Source organism: Phaenicophaeus curvirostris, chromosome 1, assembly GCF_032191515.1.
Source record: "Phaenicophaeus curvirostris isolate KB17595 chromosome 1, BPBGC_Pcur_1.0, whole genome shotgun sequence".
Lineage (NCBI taxonomy): Eukaryota > Metazoa > Chordata > Aves > Cuculiformes > Cuculidae > Phaenicophaeus > Phaenicophaeus curvirostris.
In genome coordinates this window covers 194,139,285-194,160,958 of record NC_091392.1, presented here as the reverse complement: position 1 = coordinate 194,160,958, position 21,674 = coordinate 194,139,285, and the positions used below count along the sequence as shown (strand labels likewise).

General features: G+C 50.8%; 1 protein-coding gene across 1 annotated transcript in view; it reads right to left on the bottom strand.

The window, feature by feature from the left end:
• CHRDL2 (chordin like 2) overlaps positions 1–21,462 on the bottom strand; it is a 29,141-nt gene extending 7,679 nt beyond the window's left edge. Inside the window, exons 1-8 of the mRNA XM_069850028.1 lie at positions 21,377–21,462; positions 11,461–11,573; positions 10,909–11,002; positions 10,110–10,252; positions 6,536–6,629; positions 5,391–5,446; positions 3,873–4,041; positions 2,754–2,948 (exon numbers count right to left, since the gene is read on the bottom strand). Coding sequence (XP_069706129.1) covers positions 2,754–2,948; positions 3,873–4,041; positions 5,391–5,446; positions 6,536–6,629; positions 10,110–10,252; positions 10,909–11,002; positions 11,461–11,573; positions 21,377–21,458 — 946 coding nt within the window. The 5' untranslated portion in view covers positions 21,459–21,462. The remainder of the gene's footprint in view (positions 1–2,753; positions 2,949–3,872; positions 4,042–5,390; positions 5,447–6,535; positions 6,630–10,109; positions 10,253–10,908; positions 11,003–11,460; positions 11,574–21,376) is intronic.
• Between the last annotated feature and the right edge of the window lie 212 nt (positions 21,463–21,674).

Here is a 21,674-nt window from a genome sequence, read left to right as displayed (position 1 = left end):
ATAGGGGCAGGCAGGAGCTTGGAGAAGGTCATGTCACCACCAAAGCTGAGGGAAAGGTGTCAGACTGGGTTGGATGCCATGTGGCACAGCAGCACCTTTGAATGGGATCTTGGCTCCCAGGATCTGATCCGCAGCACTGGAATCAGCAGCAAAGGGAGATGTTGATAAAGGATCGGTGGACCTTAGCCCCATATTTTCCATTCCCCTTGATTCTGGCAGCGTCTATGCCAGTGGGGATAGAGAAGAGGGATATTCTCCACCTGAATTCCCTGTACCTGCTGCAGGGACTTTGATACCGTCATCACTGCAAAGCCCAGGGTGGATTCCCCATTTCTGATCTCTTTCCCACTGCGATCTCAAGGGAGCAACATCAGTGAAGAGAAGAGCCTACAGCACGGGAGCCAGCGCCGTGGCCGGGCTGCGTGGGCAGCACGCCCAGCTCAGCCCCACGGGTGGGCTCAGCCCCAGCCCCGTCTGGGGTGCAACAGAGGGGACATCCACACCAGGGGCACTAGCAGGACCTTACATGATTTTTTTCTACAACCCCGGAGAAGGAGAGTCACTAATTTCTTTATTTTGTTTTTGTTTTTTTTTTAATGTATCTGGAGTAATTAAGAATCCCCCACAGTTTTTGAAGGAGATTTATTGCCTTTGGTTGTGGTCCTTGGAATGCAGAGGAGCCCAGCTCTGCTGTATTTAGCCTTGTTCTCTCTGTCATTTTGGATGCTGAAGCTTTTTACACCACTCAAAAGAAAGTTTGCTTATAAATAGATGCGTGGGGTTTATTTTAGTATGACAGTTATTTTAGGCCTGATTCTGCTCTCCGCTGTGCTTTCTGGGGTGGTCCTGAACTACTTTTCTCAGAGAGGGGATGGAAAACCCAGTTGAAAGGGATACAAAACGGGGCTTTTGCAGCAATGGAAAGACAAGCATTCAGCTCTGCAGACTCAATGTGTCATGAAGGGGGTACAACGACAGCCCACCACCCTCACCCCTGCCCACCACAGGGACTGGGAGCAGGAAAACCTCCATCCTAGACCATTAAACCTCATCCACTCCAGGGCTGCTGTTTGCATCAGTCAAGGCAGCCCTTCCTTCACAACAGGGAAGGAATCACACATCCTTGCAGATACAACAGGTATTTAACAACCTAGGAGCTTCACACTGGAACCATTTGATGGCCAACAGGATTGGGGAGGAGGAGCAGGGACACAGGGGTCCTGGCCTCTAGCTCTGCCCCTAGCAGCTGCAACAGTCTCTCCATCCAGCCTGTGCATCACAGCAATTTCCCTTCAGTCAGGATCCCTTTTGCAAATAGAAATCAGTCAGCATTTCTCTCCAAGCTACTGGGTACAAAGGAGGAAGAGGAGGACAGTCATGGAAACTGCCTGGAAAAAGAAGATGGGTGAAACCTCCATGCAGTGAAGCAAAGGACAAGCATGTAACTTGGCTGAGCACCGAGTGTGTGTGTGATTGCTATCTATGAGTTCTGGAAAGCGAGAAGAAAATAATTTTGGCTGGGTCAGAGTGTTTAACTGGAAATAAATGAAGACTGAAAGGCAGACAAGATCCCGGCAGAGAAAGTTGTAGACTTAAAACCAGAAAGACCTGCTATAATGGGAATGCAAGACTGGAAGGGTTCTGCTCAGTCATCACATCCCATTCCCACCAGGCACCACATCATAAATCCTGCTCATAAACATATCAGAAACCTTATTAAAACAAGCTGAGCTTCTGCTCTTCACTCTCCCAGGGAAGCCATCCCAGAACCTCTCTTCTCAGAGGCTGGAAACCCTTGAAAATCACAGCTGAAATTATTTTACAGCCTGCTTGCCCCCATTCTTAAATGTGCCAATGCTCATTGCTTGTTCTGCCTGGTGAGACCCCTCCACAAAATTGCCTTGAAGATGCACATCAGAGGACATCATCCAGAAAGTACTGCATCTGCAATCAGGCTCAAGGACACTCAGATATCTCTAGTCTCTCTAGGGAAGCAGTGGGTGGTCCATGATCTAAACATCTACTGCTGAATGATAGTACAGAGATGTACACCTAGAAAACATTCTCCAGTGGGAACAGAAGATCTCATGCCCTGACGCGTCTTTGTCAGGTCTGTGGTATAAGGTCATCTTTCCAAAGACCAGGAAGCAGCTGAGAGACCCAAAATCCATTGAAAAGGAAAATAAAGAGGTACTCTCCACCTTGTCCCAGCCCCAGTACCAGCCCAGTTCTACCTGGCCCATCACAGTAGTTGTGTGCCTTACGCTCTCTTTCCAGGGCCAGGAACCTCAACTCAAATTCAAACCAAAACAAGAGTGCCACGGATACCCACACACCTGGAAGAAAGTAGCCTCTGAATTTCAAACCTACATTTCAGCTGCATTATGCAATTTAACCCTATGACTTCTTGTCCCAGCCAAAGGTCTGGAGAACAGACCGTGCTCTCTCCCCAGAACACATCTTCTGTCTGTCTGAAAACTCTTAGCATGTCCCTCCTTGGGCATCTTTCTCCAGCCTACACCCACCCAACAGATGGAACCTTTTGAGACGGCTGCAGCTTCTTCACTTAGGCTCAGTCCTGCTGCTCTGTAAGACAGGGCAATCCTTACATCAGCGCTTGCCCTGCTGAGCTCACCTGATGTGAATTCAAATCATCAGCAACATCAACACCTACACATCTGTTCTGGACTTTAAACCAAAGCTAAAGGAAGGAACTGGAGGATAGTTGCAGGAACAGTTGGAATCCTACCTACCTGGACATATTTTACAGCATTTCCCATCTACTTTCTCTGGAGAGTCACACGGATACTCCTTGGGACATGTGATCTTCTGGCAGTCCTGGACACCGTCCCGGCAAGTGCAGAGGATGCAGGGCAAGAGGCCGTAGAGCCGGAAGACGGGGTGCCAAACTTCCCCATGGGAGTAGGTCTTCCCATTGTAAACACATGCTGGAGGAAAGAGCAGAAAGAGTTGCCGGTGGAAATAAATCATCCTCCTCTTTGTACACCCAAGGCTTGATGGAGCTCAACTCATTTCACCACCTTAAAAACCGGTGGCCCTGCTGTCTTGAGGAGCATGGTCCTCTGGCAACACATTTGACAGCGACAGTCACTGGGATATTGCAGCCACCCCACCCAGAAGGAGCCATGGGGCAGGGGAGGCAGGATCCAGGAGATGGAGGCTGCTGGGGTCAATGGTCCTGCTGGGGGAAAGTGGTAAGTGTGGGCAGGACCTCACCTGCTTCCAAGACTCTTCAGGTCCAGGGTCTCTCTGAGGTTCACAGGCATGAAGCACAGTGAAGAGTGCCACCTGCTGACTCCTCCATGAAAAATTTTGGAGGTCGCAAAATTTCCTCCAGGGCCTCTTCTCCAAAGACTGGAAAGAGCCCTTCTGGAGATACAGTGGTAGGAGAACCCCCAAGGAGAGAAGGGACTTTTCCCCTTCGGCTCCATGGGGTTGCCTCCTCATCTCACTTTCCTACTCTCTCCTCCAGGAGGAAAACCACAGCACTGGGACAGACTCCACCTGTGGTGGGTAGGTGCAAGAAGCAACATCCTGTCCCTCAGAAGCACTGTCCTGGAAGGACTGTGTAAAGCCTTCCAGCTGAGCACCTCCCTTTCCAGGTCCCAAATCTCCAAAACACTCCAAGGACCAGCTTTCTTCCAGTCCTCCTTAGAAACTGGTACATTCATGTAGCCAAGGGTCTGTGGGCCACCAAGCCTGAGATAGCTGGGTGACACTGGCTGTGGAGGAGTCGTAAGCAGGACTTGGTGGTGGAAAACTGCTGCTGAAACAGATTGCCTGAAGGATTCAGTGTCCTTGAGAAGTTACCTGAGGCCACATACAGACTGCCTGCCCCTTCCATCCTTTACCTTTCTTGTGCTTCTCTTTCAAGATGATCTTCACAGTGGTGCTACCTCCTCCCTTGGGTTTGAAGCTCCTGGGAATGAACTCCAGGGAGGAACTGAGAGCAGGGGATGCAGTGGCTCCAGGTGGCTTCCTGCCCATCTCTTCCCCCAAGCACCGGTCTTGCGAGTGCCTCTGTGAGCAGTGAGTGAAAAGAAGGGGACTCAGACCCAGGCAGCTGCATTGTTCTCACTCCAAAGCATGCTGGAAGAAGCCATAGAGTGTCCTGCACACCTTCCATGAGACATGGAAAGTCCAGAGACCACAGGGATGAGCAACGACCCAGGAACTATTTTGGTGCATTCCACCACCTAAAGAGTGCTGAGCAGTTTGTGTCAACGCCCCACCACTGGTATCCTCCCTGTGCTGCACATGGGTTACTGTCACTGGGGCAGCACCCTTCTCTTCCCATGCTCAACCCAGTGCCCTCGGAGAAGCATGTAAGGTCCTACATCACTAACACAGGGAGGGAAAGGGGCTGATCTTTTCTAGATGCCTACTGGGGCCTGTCATCTCTGCAACCCAAACATGATCGGAGAGGCAAGGATGGGCCATATCCTACCCTCTCACATGGCTGGCACCAGGGGGATTGGTATGGAGCTACCAGCCAGCAGGACTGAAGTCCCGAGAACATCCCAGGCTTCCAAGAGCAAACTGCTGGGACAAGACATGCAGCACAAAGGGTCCCCTTGTGTCTATTTTTGGGGTTTTATAGGTGGTGGAGGTGTGACGCTGGCATTTCACCCAGCAATATGGAAAAGCACTGAGCCAGGAGCTGCAAGTGACCTAATCCCACAGACCTGGCATGGGCTGCCCAGCTGTGAAATGTCACTGTGAATCAACCTTTGGAAGCCAAGGAGTCACTTTTTCCTTGCTGGGGCTGCCGATACAAACACCCTGGGGAAAGCACGCTTGTGGCCAGCACTGGCTGTTCTATGGGAGGTACAAGTGGGAGGTAGGACACCTTTGAGCCCAGGAGGGAGAGGAGATACCATGTCCTGAAACAAAAGCACCCAAAGAGAGTTAAGCCATGTGACTTGATGGCTAAGGGTCACATCTGGCTGTTGGTCACCTTTGAGTCTGCTCTGTCCATGTTCCTCATTGGTTTCAACCTACTGGCCAAGCTCAGCCAGGTTGGCCAACAAGGAGAAGAAGCACTCAAGATTTACAGTTCTTTCAGGTCTTTTGCTCTTCCAAATAAATCAGCGATGCTTTAGAGGAAGAGGACAAGAGTGTTTCCCTGGTGGTCTGAGGTTTCAGCCTATCCTGATAGCCCTCTCTTAGACTCAATTCCAACACACAATTCATCTGCAAACCAGGTGCCCGTGGTTCTTCTGTCCAATGAACCAACTGCCCTCCTGGAGCTGCCATGGGTCATTTCTTTGTAGAAGACTATGGCCAAGGGCAGATGGCTTTCTCTGATCTGTTTAATGGGGCTGAGCTAGAAGCCATAATCTGAGTTTTAAAATGCAAATGTCACGTACAACACCTCTGTTTAACTGCAGGGGTTCCTCTTCCATGGACTTCTCGTATGAGCCATCTGTAAGGAAAAAACATTGTCCTGTGAAATGCTGCAGGGCTTGGTGAAGATATGCTCTCTCTCTTGACTGAAAGCAGCTCTCCTCAGGGTGCTGGCCCACCTATGAGGCTTGGAGAGAGAGGAGCTTTGAATATGCCTTCACGTTACCCAAGGCAAATGGGAGACATACCTCAAAGCCCCCTTTATCCCCACTCACTATTAAAAACAGCTCAGCTCCAAGAAAGACATGGCCTGGGAGCTTCTGAAGTTAGGTGGCAGGCAAACACCTCAGAGGTAAAGTATGAGGTGATGGGGATGGTCTGGCATTAAAAAGAAATCCAAAGACATTTCTCACTGAGTCAATGAAATACCCCAGCTGCACCAAAGAAAATTAGGAGAGAGATAAACACAAATTGTAGCAGGTGAGAATTTGGAGGAGGCACCTGGCGGAGGTCATTCTGTGCCCACAGCCAGGAGATCATTATGGCCTTCCAGCTTCATAAATACTTCTTATATAATAGAGTCATTTTAAGCTGTGACTTCATTGTCATCAAGGTGTGAACCTGCCCATTCGCTCTTAAGTCTGTCTCACCTGGAGACACGGAGCTTGATTCTCTCCTCATCAGGAGAAACAGCAGCAAATTCAAGAGCTTCTCCCCCACGGAGAACTGTGGGAATGAAACTCAGCCATGTTGTATTGGTGCAGAAGGGGGCTGTTTCTCTTACTGTCCTGGAAACATCTCTGGAGCAACAGCAACATGCACAATCTTTACTTGGTCCACACAACCATCTCCGTTATGGTGGGTCAGTGGTCTGGAGGACTTCATCCTCCATGCAGGTCACATCTCCTGCACAGTGCACCAGTGGTGGGGCAAAGACCTCAGCTTTGGCCAACAGACACAACTACATGTGGGAAGGGAAGCATGCAAGAAAAATTACTGAGGCCTCATCTTTCGTTTCCTGGTGTAACCAAGACATAGTATGTGGCCTGTTTTACCACACAGGCTTCCAAAATCCTGCTAAAGGAGTTTGAAATGGCTCCTGACAGCCGGTGGCAATACCAATGTCTCCCAGCCCTCGCTCAGGAGCAGCTCCTGATCCCTTCATTACCTTTGCAGACCTGGCAGCAGGAGTCTGGCACCGTTAGGGGAGAGGAGCACAACAGCTCTGGGCAGGTCACCAAGCCACAGTAAATCTGGCCTTCCTAGGAGACAGGAGCAAAAAAAAAAAAAACAAACCACATTGTCAGGATTATCAAGGTCTGGACAGGGGCACCTGTTACTCATGTTGGGGTGCCAGCACTTCAAATTGCAGATCTAGCATAAACTGTAAGCCCCGCACTGGTCCATCCTCAGATATCACCAATCATCCAGCAACTCATGAAAGCTGAAAACCTGTCTTGTTGCGCTCTCCATCCTGTGAGGTAGAGCATGGCGGGTGGTGTCATCTCCCAGCATGGCTGGTCCAACAATTGCCAGTGCACATGCTCATGAGTGGAGTGGTCTTACCCAAAAAGCGGGAGGCTGTAACTTGCCCTCAGGCATTGTTAATGCTACCAGATCTGAAATAGCCACAACACACCTGTAAACGCAGTGTAACATCTACCAATTCAAAGTGGCACAAGAACCTTCCCTCTGACATCTATCAGGATACAGGCCTGGAGAAAAGGTGGAAAGGCAAAGTGTGATGTTGACCCCAGAACCAGGTCCACACTGCAGCTCTGCCCTCCCTCTGTGTTGGGTTATTTGATAACACCAGAGTGAAGAACAAAGAGACAATCGGTCAAGAGCTGTCGATGGATGTTCAGATCTTCCATTGGCTCAGTGACTACTTAGAAAAACATCGTTATTGTGGTTCAAGCTGAAAACCACATACCAAGGCCAGTCTTGACCTTAGAGCATCGCAGTCCCACTCCAGTTAAAAGATTTGCACCTGTTTGCTGCAGGGCTAAGTTTTTGCTACGTTGCAAAATGGTAAAAAAGGGTGTTCAACAGCCCAGCAGCAGCCAGACCTCAACAGCCAGGTCCTTTCCTCCACAAGGCAATTTTCTCTGGGGTATCCACAAGCTCTCAGTCAACCAAAACCAAGAGATTGATGAAGGATTTCCTTAGAAAACCAAACCACAACAGCTTCTTCTGCCATCAGGAAGCCAAGATGCTGCGCAGGGGACATGAGGAGGAGGAAGGAAGTTTGGTAAAGGAGAGGATCTGGTGGACACCGTGGCAAACCAAACCCTGCTCTCTGCTTCAAGGACATCCATGGGGTCCAGACTTGCAGGAGTGTGGTTTGGCCACACAGCCTCTTCCTTCTTTCTCCTTCTGACCAACAGCTCACGGTGAAGACCTGCCTTAGGCAGGAAAGAGCAAATGTCATGGAAAGCAGAATTTATCCCAGAGGCTCTGTTCTCGGGGTCATTTTTGAAAAGGTTTAGACCAGCTGTTCACGCAGCTGTTTTAGCAGCTGACAACATCAGACACAGCCCGGCAAGACCCCGCCACTGCAAGGCTGCACAGCCATCCTTTTATTTTCCCCTTTGTAACCAAGGCACTACCCTGCCGAATAAACAGAGCCTGAGTGAGAGCCAGTGACTCTGAGAGGGACACGAGGATCTGCAGGCTCCTGGGAATCGTGGTGCAAGGGGTGGGAAAGCAGGGCCAGGTCTGCATGTAGAGTCAGGTTCAAAGGTTCCTTCCCGGCATTTGTTCCCAGTCTGGTGGGCTGACATCTAGTTCGGGTTTGTGAGACAGGAACCAGACTCAAACCTGTATAATTTCTACATCTAAGCTATTTCTCTTGCCTCCTAGCTCCAAGCCACCTAGATCTAAGGCATGCACAAGCACCAAAGGCACAGACCAGCTATCCTGGTATCACAGATAGTTTACTACCAAGCATCAGCTGATGGAAACCACCATGTGCGTGCTCCTGCCGTAAGAGAGGGAGGTGGTTTGAGCTCTCTTGTGCTTTTTTCTTTCCTGGCCAAGCTTAGTCAAATTATTTTCTGCAAGAAAAGCACAGACCATTGCAGCTTTGTCCTACCCAAGAGTTCTATACTAGGCAGTGAAAGCCAGGTCTGAAACCTGATTCTTTTTTATGGCAGAGGCTGCTGCCACTGCGAGCAGTTCTTCACAGCATTCAAGACCAAAGTCAGCACTTTTTATCCCACTACCTCACTCCCTCTCAAGGAGGAGGAGCTGCTCCATTTATCTCCCACCACTCAGCTCCTGGCATGCTTGGTCCTGTGCTCTGCACACCTTCCCCATTGCTGCTAGCCAGGATGCCTTGCAGTCCCCAAGCAAAGCATCAGGACTCAGTTTTTGAAGGGTTTTTGCAGAAACCCAGCCTGTGGGAGAGGGGAGAGGGCTGGCTAGAGTGGAGCCCTGACTCAGGCATTTGCTGGAGGCTCAGGGAAGAGGAACACCTCTGCAGTGCTGGCAGACAGGTCATGGGTGGATGAGCCACCACAGGGACAGACACCGAGGACCACTTACCATCCTGGATGCCATTGCAGTCCTTGGGTAGGGCAGAACAGATAAACTGATTGAGACCAGCAAGGAAGATGGCTATGCAATGGTCCCACAAAGGTCACTGCAACTCAGGGTGAAAGGCACACACTTCCTGTAAATGCTTTTAATGGACAACCTGGAAAAGTCATGCATGTCTCCAGGGCACAGCTCTGCACACAATGGCCCAGAGGGCTGCGGGAGTTTCCAGATCAGATCAGCTCCTCGTGCAGCCCAACCAGCCAGGTGCTCAAGCACATCTCAGCCCTGGGTTTGGCTTCCACTTAAATCCAAGCAATGGGGATGAAGATCACCAGGTACCCACCTGCCCATTGCCAGCCCTGGTGGCAAGGCTCTGCTGCAAATGTTCCAATCACTTTGCCATCATCTGCCAGCTGTATGAGGGATGAGCTCCAGCCATGCAGAGCAGGAGCTGGCTGCTGGAGATACTGCAGCTCCAGGGACTCAGGAGTGGCTGGGAGTCATCAAATTCTTTTTGGAGCTCAGCTTAGTCCTATCTGGTTGACACTGGTCTCAATGTCCCAAGAACCTCTGAAGCCCAAGAGCATCTTATGTCCATGTTGCCTTGCAGGCATGTTGAGCACCCCTTGGACCCTCATGGCTACAAACTCCACCTGCTTTCTAGCAAGTACATACGGGGAAAGGCTCACAGTTTCCTTCTCTGCTGACCATCTGCCATACAATACCTCAGTGGGGCAGGTGGGACAGCTGGATGCTGTGGAAGCACTGATCCTTGCCGCAGATAAATTTACCTGTTGGTGTGCTCAATGGGGCTGTGCCCTCTCCCATCTCAAGGAGCCCCAGCAAGGTCCACCCAGAACTGGCCTATGGGATCTCCAGACGCAGGCAAGTGCTTTGTGCTCTGCCCCCAGGGCTCAGCAGACATTTGTCACACCCTGCTCAGGGTCAAGACCAGATAAGGCACCCAGGCAAAGGAGACACCCTGCAGTGGTCCTTAGTCACTGGGCAGGGAGGACCCAGCACCATTTCAGAGGAAGTTCAGCCTCCTGCACTGATAACCTGATCCTGACTATAAGCTATTCCACCATGAGCTGGTAGCACCTAATGTTCCTCACAAGTTTTTTGACCTAGTGGGACACTGCTGGGGTGCAGGAGCAGACCCTGAGCCCTCCCCACCTCCCACAGGCTCGCAGGTAGCTTACAGAGCAGCTGCACTGCACACACTGGTTCATCTGGCGGCTTGGAAAGAGCTCGCTGGTGGTGAACATCTCGCCCTGCTGGTAGGTTGTCCCATTGTACTGGCAGGACTTGACAGGTGCCCGGAGACCAGAAGGCGTATGTGGCTCTGGAAAAGAAGATGAGAAAGCAGCTGGGTGACAGCCAGCTCTTGCCTGGCCCTGATGAAGCACAGATGCTCAGCAGACTCCCCACCAGCCCAGCCCGAAAGGACAAGGAGTCCTTTCCACACTGTAGTTACCTCCAATGATCTGAGAAATTATTTATAAATATATATAGAGAGAGAGAAAAAAAAACCAACTATTTTTACTTTTAGCTAACTACCCATGGGAGAAGCTCTTTTTATCTGATACCAACTGATGTTGAAGATCATTACATACAGGGCAGGGAAAAATTCAAGAATTTTGTTAAAAATAAAAAAAAATCCCATATCCAACACATTCTGCTGAACAAATGATCTGAACAATTGCCAGCTTCTGGTTTGCCCCTGAAATGTGAACTGACATTTGGCCCCTACAAGTTTCTCAGAATGGGGAGGAGTTGGAGAAACTTGTCTGATAGAGAGACTTTTTCCATCAAAACTACATTTTTGGGGAGAAAAAGCAACATGAGCAGCTTGAGCCGCTGTTGTTGCCGTGAGCCTGCAAGCAGGGCCAGACCCAGCATCACCGCACTGCCCGAGGTGAGAGCATTCAAGTGACAGCAACTGAGGTGTGCTCTGCAGGACCATGACTGTCACCCCCTCCCCGTGGGGTGTCCACCTACCGAGACACCGTGGGCAGCACTGCTGGGGGTCTGTGATGGGGCTGGCACACTGCAGAGATGGGCACTGGATCCGGTAGCACCTGATGTTGGTGTTCTGGGGAAAGACAGAGAGAAAGACAGTTCATTCAGCTACATGTTCAGCCTTGCAAGAGGAGGAAGATGTTGGATGATGGCCACATTATCATGACAGATTGTGTTGGTGTAGCTTACCCAGCCAAGGACATCTCCATCCCTGGCTCAAATCCAGACTGGTCATGGTTTCATCTCTCAACAACAAAGACCGTCCATGGTCCCACAGCAGACCTGAACCACCTCCACCCACAGCCTCCCAACACAACAGAGACAGCTCCCTCACAAGGTCAACTAAACACTCCCAGGGGGATGTGAGGCTCTTTCAAAAGTAAAGAGATTAATCCAACATCCCTACAGGATGGGAAAGGGTTTCTCTGGTCAAATTAGACACCACAAACAATCTGTTTGAAAGCTGCCAAAGCGATGCCCCAACACAGCAGCATCCCCATCACCTCCCGCAGCACCTCACAGGGGACGTGCCTCGGAGCAGCTGCAGCGGATGCAGTACATCAGCCCCTGTGGCTCCAGGTAGGGGTGCCAGCTCTCGCCTGGGCTGTACTTCTTGCCATTGAAGTCACAGAACATATCCGGTCCTGGAAGTCAACCAAGAGAAACCACATGAGAGACAGGGATGATCCTTGGGAGATCTGTCCTCTTTCCTCAACGAGCAGAGCAAGGAGAGCTTGGTGCCTTCATGCTATTCCCTATGAGCAGCTGATAGCCACATCCCATCCACCAAATACCAGACCAAATACATTCCTCAAAAGCCAATTCTTGCCACAGTTTGGGGTTTTTTAGCCCAGGGTCCATCTGACCAACTGGCAACTCTGTGCAAGCTGGACTCCCTTTGCAGGCAAGGAACAGAATGGGTGGGTTTGAGGCATAACCTAGAGCTGTCTCTCTACAGTGTCAGTTGTAATGTTCATTTGTAGATGGACGGGTGATTTCAGGGACTGAATTTTCCCCAGCAGAGTTGGGGGGTAGGGAAAGGACAGCCTGAGTTTAGGAGACATCTTCACTGTTACTCAAAAGAGAAAGATAAAAAAATACAGTTTGGGGTAGAAATGCATTCTGAAGGAAAACCTTTTGTTTCCCTTAGAGTTTCAGCTCATTCTCTCAAGCACACAGGTGGCCAAGCATCAGCCCTGAAAAGCAGGACCATGCTGGCCTTCTCCATCCCACCAGGCTTTTGGCTGGAAAGCCCAATTCAATCATCCCTAATGTTCACATCAAAAAGCATCACCTGGTCCTGCAGGATCAAGCTCCTGCCCCCGTTGGACCTGCAGGAACCTGGACCTTGTAACGCCCACCATAGCCTGGAAGCTGCTCCTGCTCTCCCATGGTGTGTCCCCAAGTCCCAACAAGCTAGAGGGATGCACCAGGGCTTAAGCTCTTTCATGAATATCTGTTCACGTGTGTTGTTAGTGGTTTCAGTGTTTACAGCCCCACTAAAGACTGAAGGTGATTTAAGAGGTTGTCATTAAGGGGATTTGAGGTATTTTGGATGATTATGTTGCTTGAAGTCAGCAGAGACATTTAATTTTACATTCCCTGAAGCATTTACGGGTCTTTTAAAACCTTGCAGGACCCTGGGGATGTCAGGAGAGGGCTGTTTTCCAAGGCAAGGTGCCCAGCTCCTGCCGCATGAAATTGGGCAAGCTAGGATGTCCTGACCCCTCTATGCTGCTGGAAGGACTCCTCACTGAACAGCGGAGGGTCCCCAAAATGAGCTCAGTGGCATTCACCACCTCAATGATGCTAAAAGCCATCCCAAATCACTCCTGTCACCTGGGGCAAAGCGGTGGTTCAGATCGCTGGTTGTCACACCTTGCCAAAACTGGAGATGCCACTTGCTTAATGCTAGCGTTTGTCCCACCGATCAGGCAAAACTCAGATGAATACACCGTGGAGGGCTTCTACCCTTCCACCAGCTTCTGACCATCCCCTGGATGAACCCAAGTGATGCTCTACTACAGCCAGACCCTGTGGCCAGCAGGAAGGGCAGCTCTATGGGTCTACGATGATCCTTTTGGGTCCCTTCCAACTCAAGCTATCCAGGTCTGCCAGAAGCCCTGAGCTCCTCATTGAGCTGATAGCTTTAGGCACATGATTCTTCAAGCTGTAACTTCAAGGGAGGGAGCCACTGGCTCTCCAAACCGCCTGGCCCAAGCATAACAGTTGTGTGGCCAGAGTTGCATCTGTAGAGGTAGAGATTTGCAATAATTTTGGGGTGGATGCCATCAGTGGCAGGAGTATTTTCCTTCCTTTTCCCTACGCAGTCCTTTACGTCATCCCCCATAGCTTGCTCCAAACCTCTTGACAAGTCAGCAAACTCATATTCCTGGCCATGCACGACATGAGCTTACAGCAAACCACTCAAGAACGGGGAGCATGTGGCTGGAAACCGAAACCTTAAAGAGAGAGGAAAAAAAAATCCACAAAACTAAAAAAAAAAATATATAATAATTTCGCAAAAGGGTGAGAAAATTACTTCATTTTTCCCTGCTTGCAGCATCTTCATGATTTACGCTGAGGGTGAAGAAATCAAGTTGCCTTCATGTGACACGGTCACACTCAGCTTGCTGGCTCCTATGCCAGTTGGCTGCTTTGTTCAAACATTTAATCACAAGTGGAGCCCTGGTTTGGGTCCAGCCCTCGAAAGCAGCCTGATTCATGTCTGCAAAGGGCCCGCTGGTAAAATTAAAGTCGACTGGCAGCACTGGGCAGCAGCAGACACTTGTCCACATCTCAGTAGCACTATGCCGCGTATTTGGCAAGAGACACCAGCATGTTTGGTTAAAAGTAAGCTGGGGATGGATGGAAGGAGGAGGCTTAAAAGCTGGAGCCTCTGGATCATTTTTTCCCATGCCAGGCTAACAATTTCATTTTCAGAGGTCAAACTTTGGATATCTTCCCAATTCACTCAGTGTGAAAAGCCATTTGTGGCAGTAAATTGCTCCCGTGCTGTTCATTTATTGCATCTTCGGCAGCAGCACACTCACAAAAGTCACATTGTTTTACTTCTTGTTTTCCAGAGAGGGCACTTGAGCTGCAGAGCATTTTCAAGGCTGCAGTACCAAAAATCCAGATGAAGCCATCACCTAGTTTTCCTCCTCAAGGACCACACGATCTCTGGGCAGAAGAGAGTGAGCCAGCTTGGTCCTTGCCATCTTGGAGACACAATCAGAGCTTGCTGATTGCAAACCAGAGGTGCCACACTTGGAGGTGACCTCATGGGACCTGGAAGCAGGAGCAGAGGTGGGAAGGGGCTAACACCTCCCATTGCAAACATCTACAAGAACAGGTCCCATCTAACCAGTTTCTTCCCAAATACAAGCCTACTGTACAAGACTTTACTCTTTAAGGCACGGGTGGACGAGGTGCTAAGGGGCATGGTTTAGTGTTTGATAGGAATGGTTGGACTCGATGATCCAGTGGGTCTCTTCCAACCTTGTTATTCTATGATTCTATGATTCTATGATTATGGGTTCTATGAACCAGAAAAATCAGCTGAAAGATGCGGAAACGTCTCCTCTTCTGCCAAGCAGCAAGTCCTGTGGCCTCATCCCCAGAGGGAGGGTGGGAGATGCTGCAGACAGTGACTCTTCCACTTGGGAGCTGCTCTGCCTAGCCCACTCAAAAGGGCTCTCCTGGGGACATCGTGGAGGAAGAAGATGTTGTACTGCCTCCTCATACAACAGTCATTTTCTGCCATTGCTGCAGAGTTTTTTCGGGTGAGGACAAATTGGAAGTACTATACAGCAGGAAGGAAGCAGTCTAGGAGGCTCCTGGAGTGCATGGAAGACAACTTCTTCACACAACAGGTGAGTGAGATGACAAGGGAAGGTGCCCGCCTGGACCTGCTGTTTGCGAACAGAGAAGGCCTTGTAGGGGATGTCACGGTTGGAGGACGCCTGGGACAAAGCGATCATGAGATGGTAGAATTTTCAGTTCTAGGTGAGGTGAGGAGGGGGATTAGCAGAACAGTCACATTAAACTTCCAAAGAGCAGACTTTGGACTATTCAGAAGGCTGACTGATAAAGTCCCATGGGAGACAGTCCTTAAGGGCAAGGGAGCCCATGAGGGCTGGGAGCTCTTCAAAAAGGAAATCCTAGCAGCTCAGGAGCAAGCCTGTTCCAGAAAAGGAGCCAAAGGGGAAAAAAAACAGCTTGGTTGAGCAGGGAGATCTTGAGGGACATAAAAAAGAAGAGGAACGTCTATGAGCTTTGGAAGAAGGGCCAGGTGTCTTGGGTGGACTACAGGGAGAAAGTGAGATTGTGCAGAGAAAAAATCAGATCTAAAGCCCAACTAGAGCTCAGACTGGCCAAGCATGTGAAAGATAACAAAAAATCTTTCTATAAATACGTTAACAATAAAAGGAGGACCAGGGAGAACATTCAGTCCCTATTGGATGCAAATGGAACAACTGTGACAAAAGATGAGGACAAGGCTGAGGTACTTAATGCCTTCTTCTCAGTCTTTAATAGTAAGGAAAGTTGTTCCCTGTGTGTACACACCCAGGAGCTAGAGGAGCTGAATGAGGCTCCCATGATCCAAGAGGAGGTGGTTAGAGACTTGCTTGCCCAACTAGACACCCACAAGTCTATGGGGCCAGATGGGATCCACCCAAGGGTATTGAAGGAGCTGGCGGATGTGCTGGCCAAACCCCTTTCCATCATCTTCCAACAGTCCTGGAAGACTGGGGAAGTCCCACTGGACTGGAGGCTGGCTGATGTTGTGCCCATCTACAAGAAGGGTCGCAGGGAGGATCCAGGGAACTACAGGCCTGTCAGTCTGACCTCAGTGCCAGGAAAAGTTATGGAACAGGTCATCTTGAGTGCTATCATGGAGCACATGCAAGAGAACCAGGTGATCAGACCCAGTCAACATGGGTTCACAAAAGGCAGGTCTTGCCAAACAAACCTGATCACCCACGAAGTAACCCACCTACTGGATGAGGGAAAGGCTGTGGATGTGGTCTTCCTGGACTTCAGTAAAGCCTTTGACACAGTTTCTCACAGCATTCTGCTTTGGAAACTGTCAGCCTCTGGCCTGGACAGGCACACACTCTCCTGGGTGGAAAACTGGTTGGATGGCCGGATCCAGAGAGTGGTGGGAAATGGTGTGAAATCCAGCTGGAGGCCAGTGACAAGTGGGGTTCCCCAGGGCTCAGTGCTGGGTCCACCCCTGTTAAATGTCTTCATCAATGACCTGGATGAAGGCATCGAGTGCACCTTTAGCAAGTTTGCAGATGACACTAAGCTGGGAGGAAGTGTCGATCTGCTGGAGGGTCGGGAGGCTCTGCAAAGGGATCTGAACAGGCTGGACCGCTGGGCAGAGTCCAATGGCATGAGGTTTAACAAGGCCAAGTGCCGGGTCCTGCACTTGGGGCACAACAACCCTGTGCAGTGCTACAGACTAGGAGAAGTCTGTCTAAAAAGCTGCCTGGAGGAGAGGGACCTGGAGGTGTTGGTTGACAGTGACTGAACATGAGCCAGCAGTGTGCCCAGGTGGCCAAGAAGGCCAATGGCATCTTGGCTTGTATCAGAAACAGCGTGACCAGCAGGTCCAGGGAGGTTATTCTCCCTCTGTACTCAGCACTGGTGAGACCACTCCTCGAATCCTGTGTTCAGTCCTGGGCTCCTCACCACAAGAAGGATGTTGAGGCTCTGGAGCGAGTCCAGAGAAGAGCAACAAAGCTGGTGAAAGGGCTGGAGAACAGGCCTTATGAGGAGCAGCTGAGAAAGCTGGGGTTGTTTAGCCTGGAGAAGAGGAGGCTGAGGGGAGACATTATTGCTCTCTACAACTACCTGAAAGGAGGTTGTGGAGAGGAGGGAGCTGGCCTCTTCTCCCAAGTGACAGGGGACAGGACAAGGAGGAATGGCCTCAAGCTGCGCCAGGGGAGGTTCTGACTGGACATCAGAAAAAAAATTTCATGGAAAGGGTCATTGGGCACTGGCCGAGGCTGCCCAGGGAAGTGGCTGAGTCACCTTACTGGGGGTGTTTAAAAGCCGTGTGGATGAGGTGCTGAGGGGCATGGTTTAGTGATTGATAGGAATGGTTGGACTCAATGATCCTGGAGGTCTTTTCCAACCTGGTGATTCTGTGTGATTCTGTGTGACCGCTTAGTTACGTACAAATCATTGTATACCCCAGGCCAGGTTCTGGGGTCAGTGGCCGGGCGCAGCTTATTTCCATACTCACCTGCTGGAAGTGCCCTGGCCCAGCTGTTCCCAGGTATTTGGCACCAGTTAACACCACATTAACCGGTGGGAAAGCACCCACACTGGACACCCCTACTAAATGCTCAAGGTTATTCCCAAGCCATGGTTTACTTGATTATCATTAATTGCCATAAATTATCACTAACTGCATCCTGGACAGCAAGGAGGATCTGTAATAAGAGATGGAAAGTATAAGGGGGACGACAAGGCAAGACAGGACTGTTACAAAGAAAAGGGTGATCTCTGGCCATGTCAGGGATAAGAAGAAGCAATCAATTTGGGGCAAAGTCTGGAAGACTTAAGACAAAGTCTGGAAGATTTAGGACAAGTATTATGAGAAGCCTCCCAGCTACAAGGAGACTTAAACCCCAGAAGATGCAGTCATGGGGGCTCTGAGACACACTATGAACCCCTTGGAGCAGCATCTTTATGAGATGGTCTAGAGACATCACTCCAGGGTGACAAACTGAGTGGCATGGAGAAACTCCTCCTGTACTGCCTTTGGTGACTGCTGACTTCTCTCTCACACCATGGAGCGGCCCCTATGCCTCTTTGGGATGTGTCTCAGTGGTTTCATATACAAGTCACCAACGAGATGCCATCCTGAATGTTCACAACCTGCTCTAGATCCGGTAAGAGACCCTGAACTCATAAGAGACACGTGAGACCCCACAGACTGGCCAGTGTTGGTCAGACTACCCCTGGACATCTCCTGGCCTCAGATGCAGACTAGTTCCCCTGGGCCAGCATGTCCATGAGATGTGTCCCTTGAAGATCTCCCAGCCACTGACGGCAGCTTGCTTGAGCTGGTTCTTGCACCCCCTGACATCTGCAGTGGGCTGTGAGGACAAAGACATTCTCACGGGTGTTGTGGTCTCATCCCACTACCTGGGCACTTTGACCGTGGCTGAATCTGAGTCCAAAATAGGTCAGATGTTCTCCTGCATTGATCTCAAGCCTGTCAGTGGGAATCCCAGCAAGCTGTCACACCTGCAAGTTTTCTGCTGCCAGGTCCTCCTTTGTCTCATGCTCAGGACCCTAACCCCTTCACCCCCTGCTCCAACATCAGGGTTTCCCAGACTGAAGGGTCCTGATGTGTCATGGAAGGTTTAAAGCTGCTTTTACAACACTGCTCCATCAGCCCAAGGAAGGGCCCCGTTCACACATCCATTACCCATGCGGGTCTCTGCATGCATGGCATCACTGTACATCAGTCCTAATTCACATTGAAGCTCCTCTGTGCTACATGACACTAAGGAGTCCTCTGAGGCAAGCCCCTGCTGCAAGTAAATCCTTGACTCATGGCTAGAGGGGGGCTAATGCACCTGTGAGAACCCAAAGTGTGGAAAATGAGGGTAATGTACTCTCCCAGTTTAGTCACCCACCACAGAAAGCCTACGCCAGCCCTGTGCCTCAATTTCCCTTGCAGGGACTTCACTCCAAGTACCCAAATGGCTACAAGAAGGATGTTGCCAAAGCATCCCACAGGTCTTACACAACTTCTCCTTCTTTATCTCATGGCACAGAGATTTCCCCCATCTCTGCATCCCCAGGCAATCCCCCCCAGCAATCTCCCAAGCAAGGCACGTCTAAGCTGGGCTCCCAGCCCTGACAGCTTTCTCGGAGGTCACACACCTGCCAGCCAGCGCCGCGCTGGGCATGTGGGGTGTGTTTATGCAAACCAGTTTGCAAGTTTTAAGAGCAGCCATAAATAAAGCGTAAAAAGCACTGTCTGGTACACAAAGTCCAGGCACTCCTGTGACAGCCCTGTATTTATGAAGGGCTTAAAATTCAACGTAGCTGCAAGGGACTGGTTAAAACACACTGAGCCCTTGACATGTGGCATCCTAACGACTCTGCTCACATCCAGATCGCTTCCTATGCTCCTGCCTCGCTCAGTCCTAAGTTGGGAGTTTCTTATTGGAACTTTGGGATCCTGAGAATCTCTGCAGTTCTGCAAACACAGCCTCATGAAGCATTATCAAACTCCCCAGGGCAGAAAAGCCAAGTGAAATCCCATACCCAGAGCATCCCCATGGCCTCTACAAGCAGCAGACAGCTCCATTTCCCTATGCTGCTTCCCAAGGGGATGCTCACTTACCTAAAGCAGGATGTGCAGTCCTCACCTCTCACTTACCACAGCCACTGGCAAGATATGCTTTTTGTCTTGCTCCTTCCAACCTTTGACTGCTCAGTTCCTCGTCACACTGGACCCAAAATGGTAGGACAAATGGATCCCACCAACCCCCTTTTCTCCGGGCACCACGTCAAAAAGAAATGAAACAGCAACTTCCAAGCTCCTTGGGAAAACCACTGGCCCGCGCTCTCCAGAGTTGCTGATGATTAAATGTCTCCAGCCAAAATATCATTGCATTCAACTATTGCCGTGGAATTACTCATAGTGGCCAGGCTGCAGCACATTTGGCCCAGTAACCTGTGCCTCTGATATTTTTTCAGTGGAGAGTGTAAATCCCCTAAAATAGCCTGTTTCTGTGGGCAAATTCTTCTTTCCTGACTTGCCTTCAAGCCTGAGCATTTCTGTTTCTCACCTATTTTTAGCCACGACACTGTAGGTCTCTTGGCTGATGAGCTTTCTTGTAACTAATTTATTCCTGTCTTCAGTCTCCCTGAGTGCTCAGCCCTGAGAAAAATTTGAGGCAGTGAGCTGCAGAGGTGGACAGTGAAGAGAAGTCCACAATTCAATGAGGACTTTGTGACCAAGATCCCCCTCCCCTTGACCACAAGGAGTCCCAGCCAAGACCCCTGCATTGTGGGGTGTGCCCAGCAGCAGATTCAAGGCGATGCAGAGCTGAGAGAGGGGATTCCAGACTTTCCTGCTCCAATTTTGTCCCTGTCCTGCAGTCCCCAGCCCTTTATCATCATTAGAAATCCCACAATAAGACCCCAGTGCTTTCTCCCAAGGCAGGCAAACCCCTACTGACCTCATTCATCCTGGTTTATGCCAAATTTACGGGGTCTGCTACCATCAGCAGGTCCCTACAAAGAGCAAACTCCTCCTAATGTGGGTACCAGGCAGCCCGGGCAGAAGCAGGGAATCAGATCCACAGCACTCAAGAAACAGATGCTGTGGTCTGACCTCAACAGCTTTCAATGAGCCCAGGGAAGGGAAAGGAACCAAACTCACCCGGATTTTGCTCTCCAGAGCTCTGCACAGCCCATCCAGACTCCTCCTTTACCCCTCAGCACACCCCACCACCAGGACAAGGAATCCAGAACTCGTATTTTGGGTTGGCACCCCAAAAGGATGATTATTTGTCGAGTACCTAATGCACTGCTGGCAGCAGGCAAGTTGTAAATCACCTTAATGCAGCCACCGACAGACTCTGCTGGGATTTCGGGAGATTAAAGGGGAGAATAAACATAGGGATACGATGCATCCTGCTCTGTTTTGCTCGGCACTCAGGAGGCTTTGTGATATTGTAGGAGTGCCCAGCGCTGGTTTGATAGGGTCCCAGTGCCTCGCTTAAGTGAAAGCTGCCTCCTGGCCCTGAGTAACACTTCCAGCACCCTCCAAGCTGCTAAACAGCCCTGGCCAAGTCCTTCAAACCTTTTTACACAAGGAAGTGTTCAACCTCCCTTCCCTTGCCCATCCCAAATCTTACCTGCCCCAGTCAGCCACCCGGCACCAGAAACAGGAGAGAACAAGGGGTGGACATGGAGATGGATAAGGGATGGACATGGAGAAAAGTCCACAACTTCAGTTTGGAAGGGGGGAAGAGACACAACACAACATGTTTCCCCAGATTGCCCACGGCCCCATCCGTCCTCAGAGGGGAGATGTACCCATGAGGGGTGGGATCTGAGCAGGGGAAGGGCTGCAACTCAACACCGTGCCCTACACGATTTCTAGCCCATGGGAGGGGGGTCCCAGACCTTCAGCACATCCCTGCCAGCCCACAAAACCCCGCAGCCCCTCAGCAGCACGTGGCGATGCGCTCAGCACTGAACATCCCTGCAAAGCCAGCGGTGGATGGAAGGGGACACAGCAATGCAGGATGAGGGACTTGGCCTGGGACATCCCGACTTCAGAGGACCAGAACCCGAGCCGTGCCCGCAAAGCCCCCAGCAGCATCCCGGGGACCCTCGCAACGGGGAAACTGAGGCACGGAGGGACCCGGTGCGAGTGGGAGAGGAGACGAGGGGGACTTACGAGCCCGGGCTCGGCTCTCGGAGGCGAACAGGAGTAGCAGGCACCGGAGGAAGAAAGCGAAGGGACTCGCCCCGGGAAGCATCGCAGCCCGGGAGCTTCGGTCCCGGTGCCCCGGGGGTGCCGGTAATGGAGATGCAGGTGCCGGGGTTCTCGGTGCCAGTACCGGAGATGCTGGTGCCAGAGATGTCGGTGCCGGGGATGCCGGTGCCCGAGATGCTGGTACCGGAGATGCCGGTACTGGAGATGCGGTGCCAGGGATGCTGTGCCGGGGTTCTCGGTGCTGGTACCGGAGATGCTG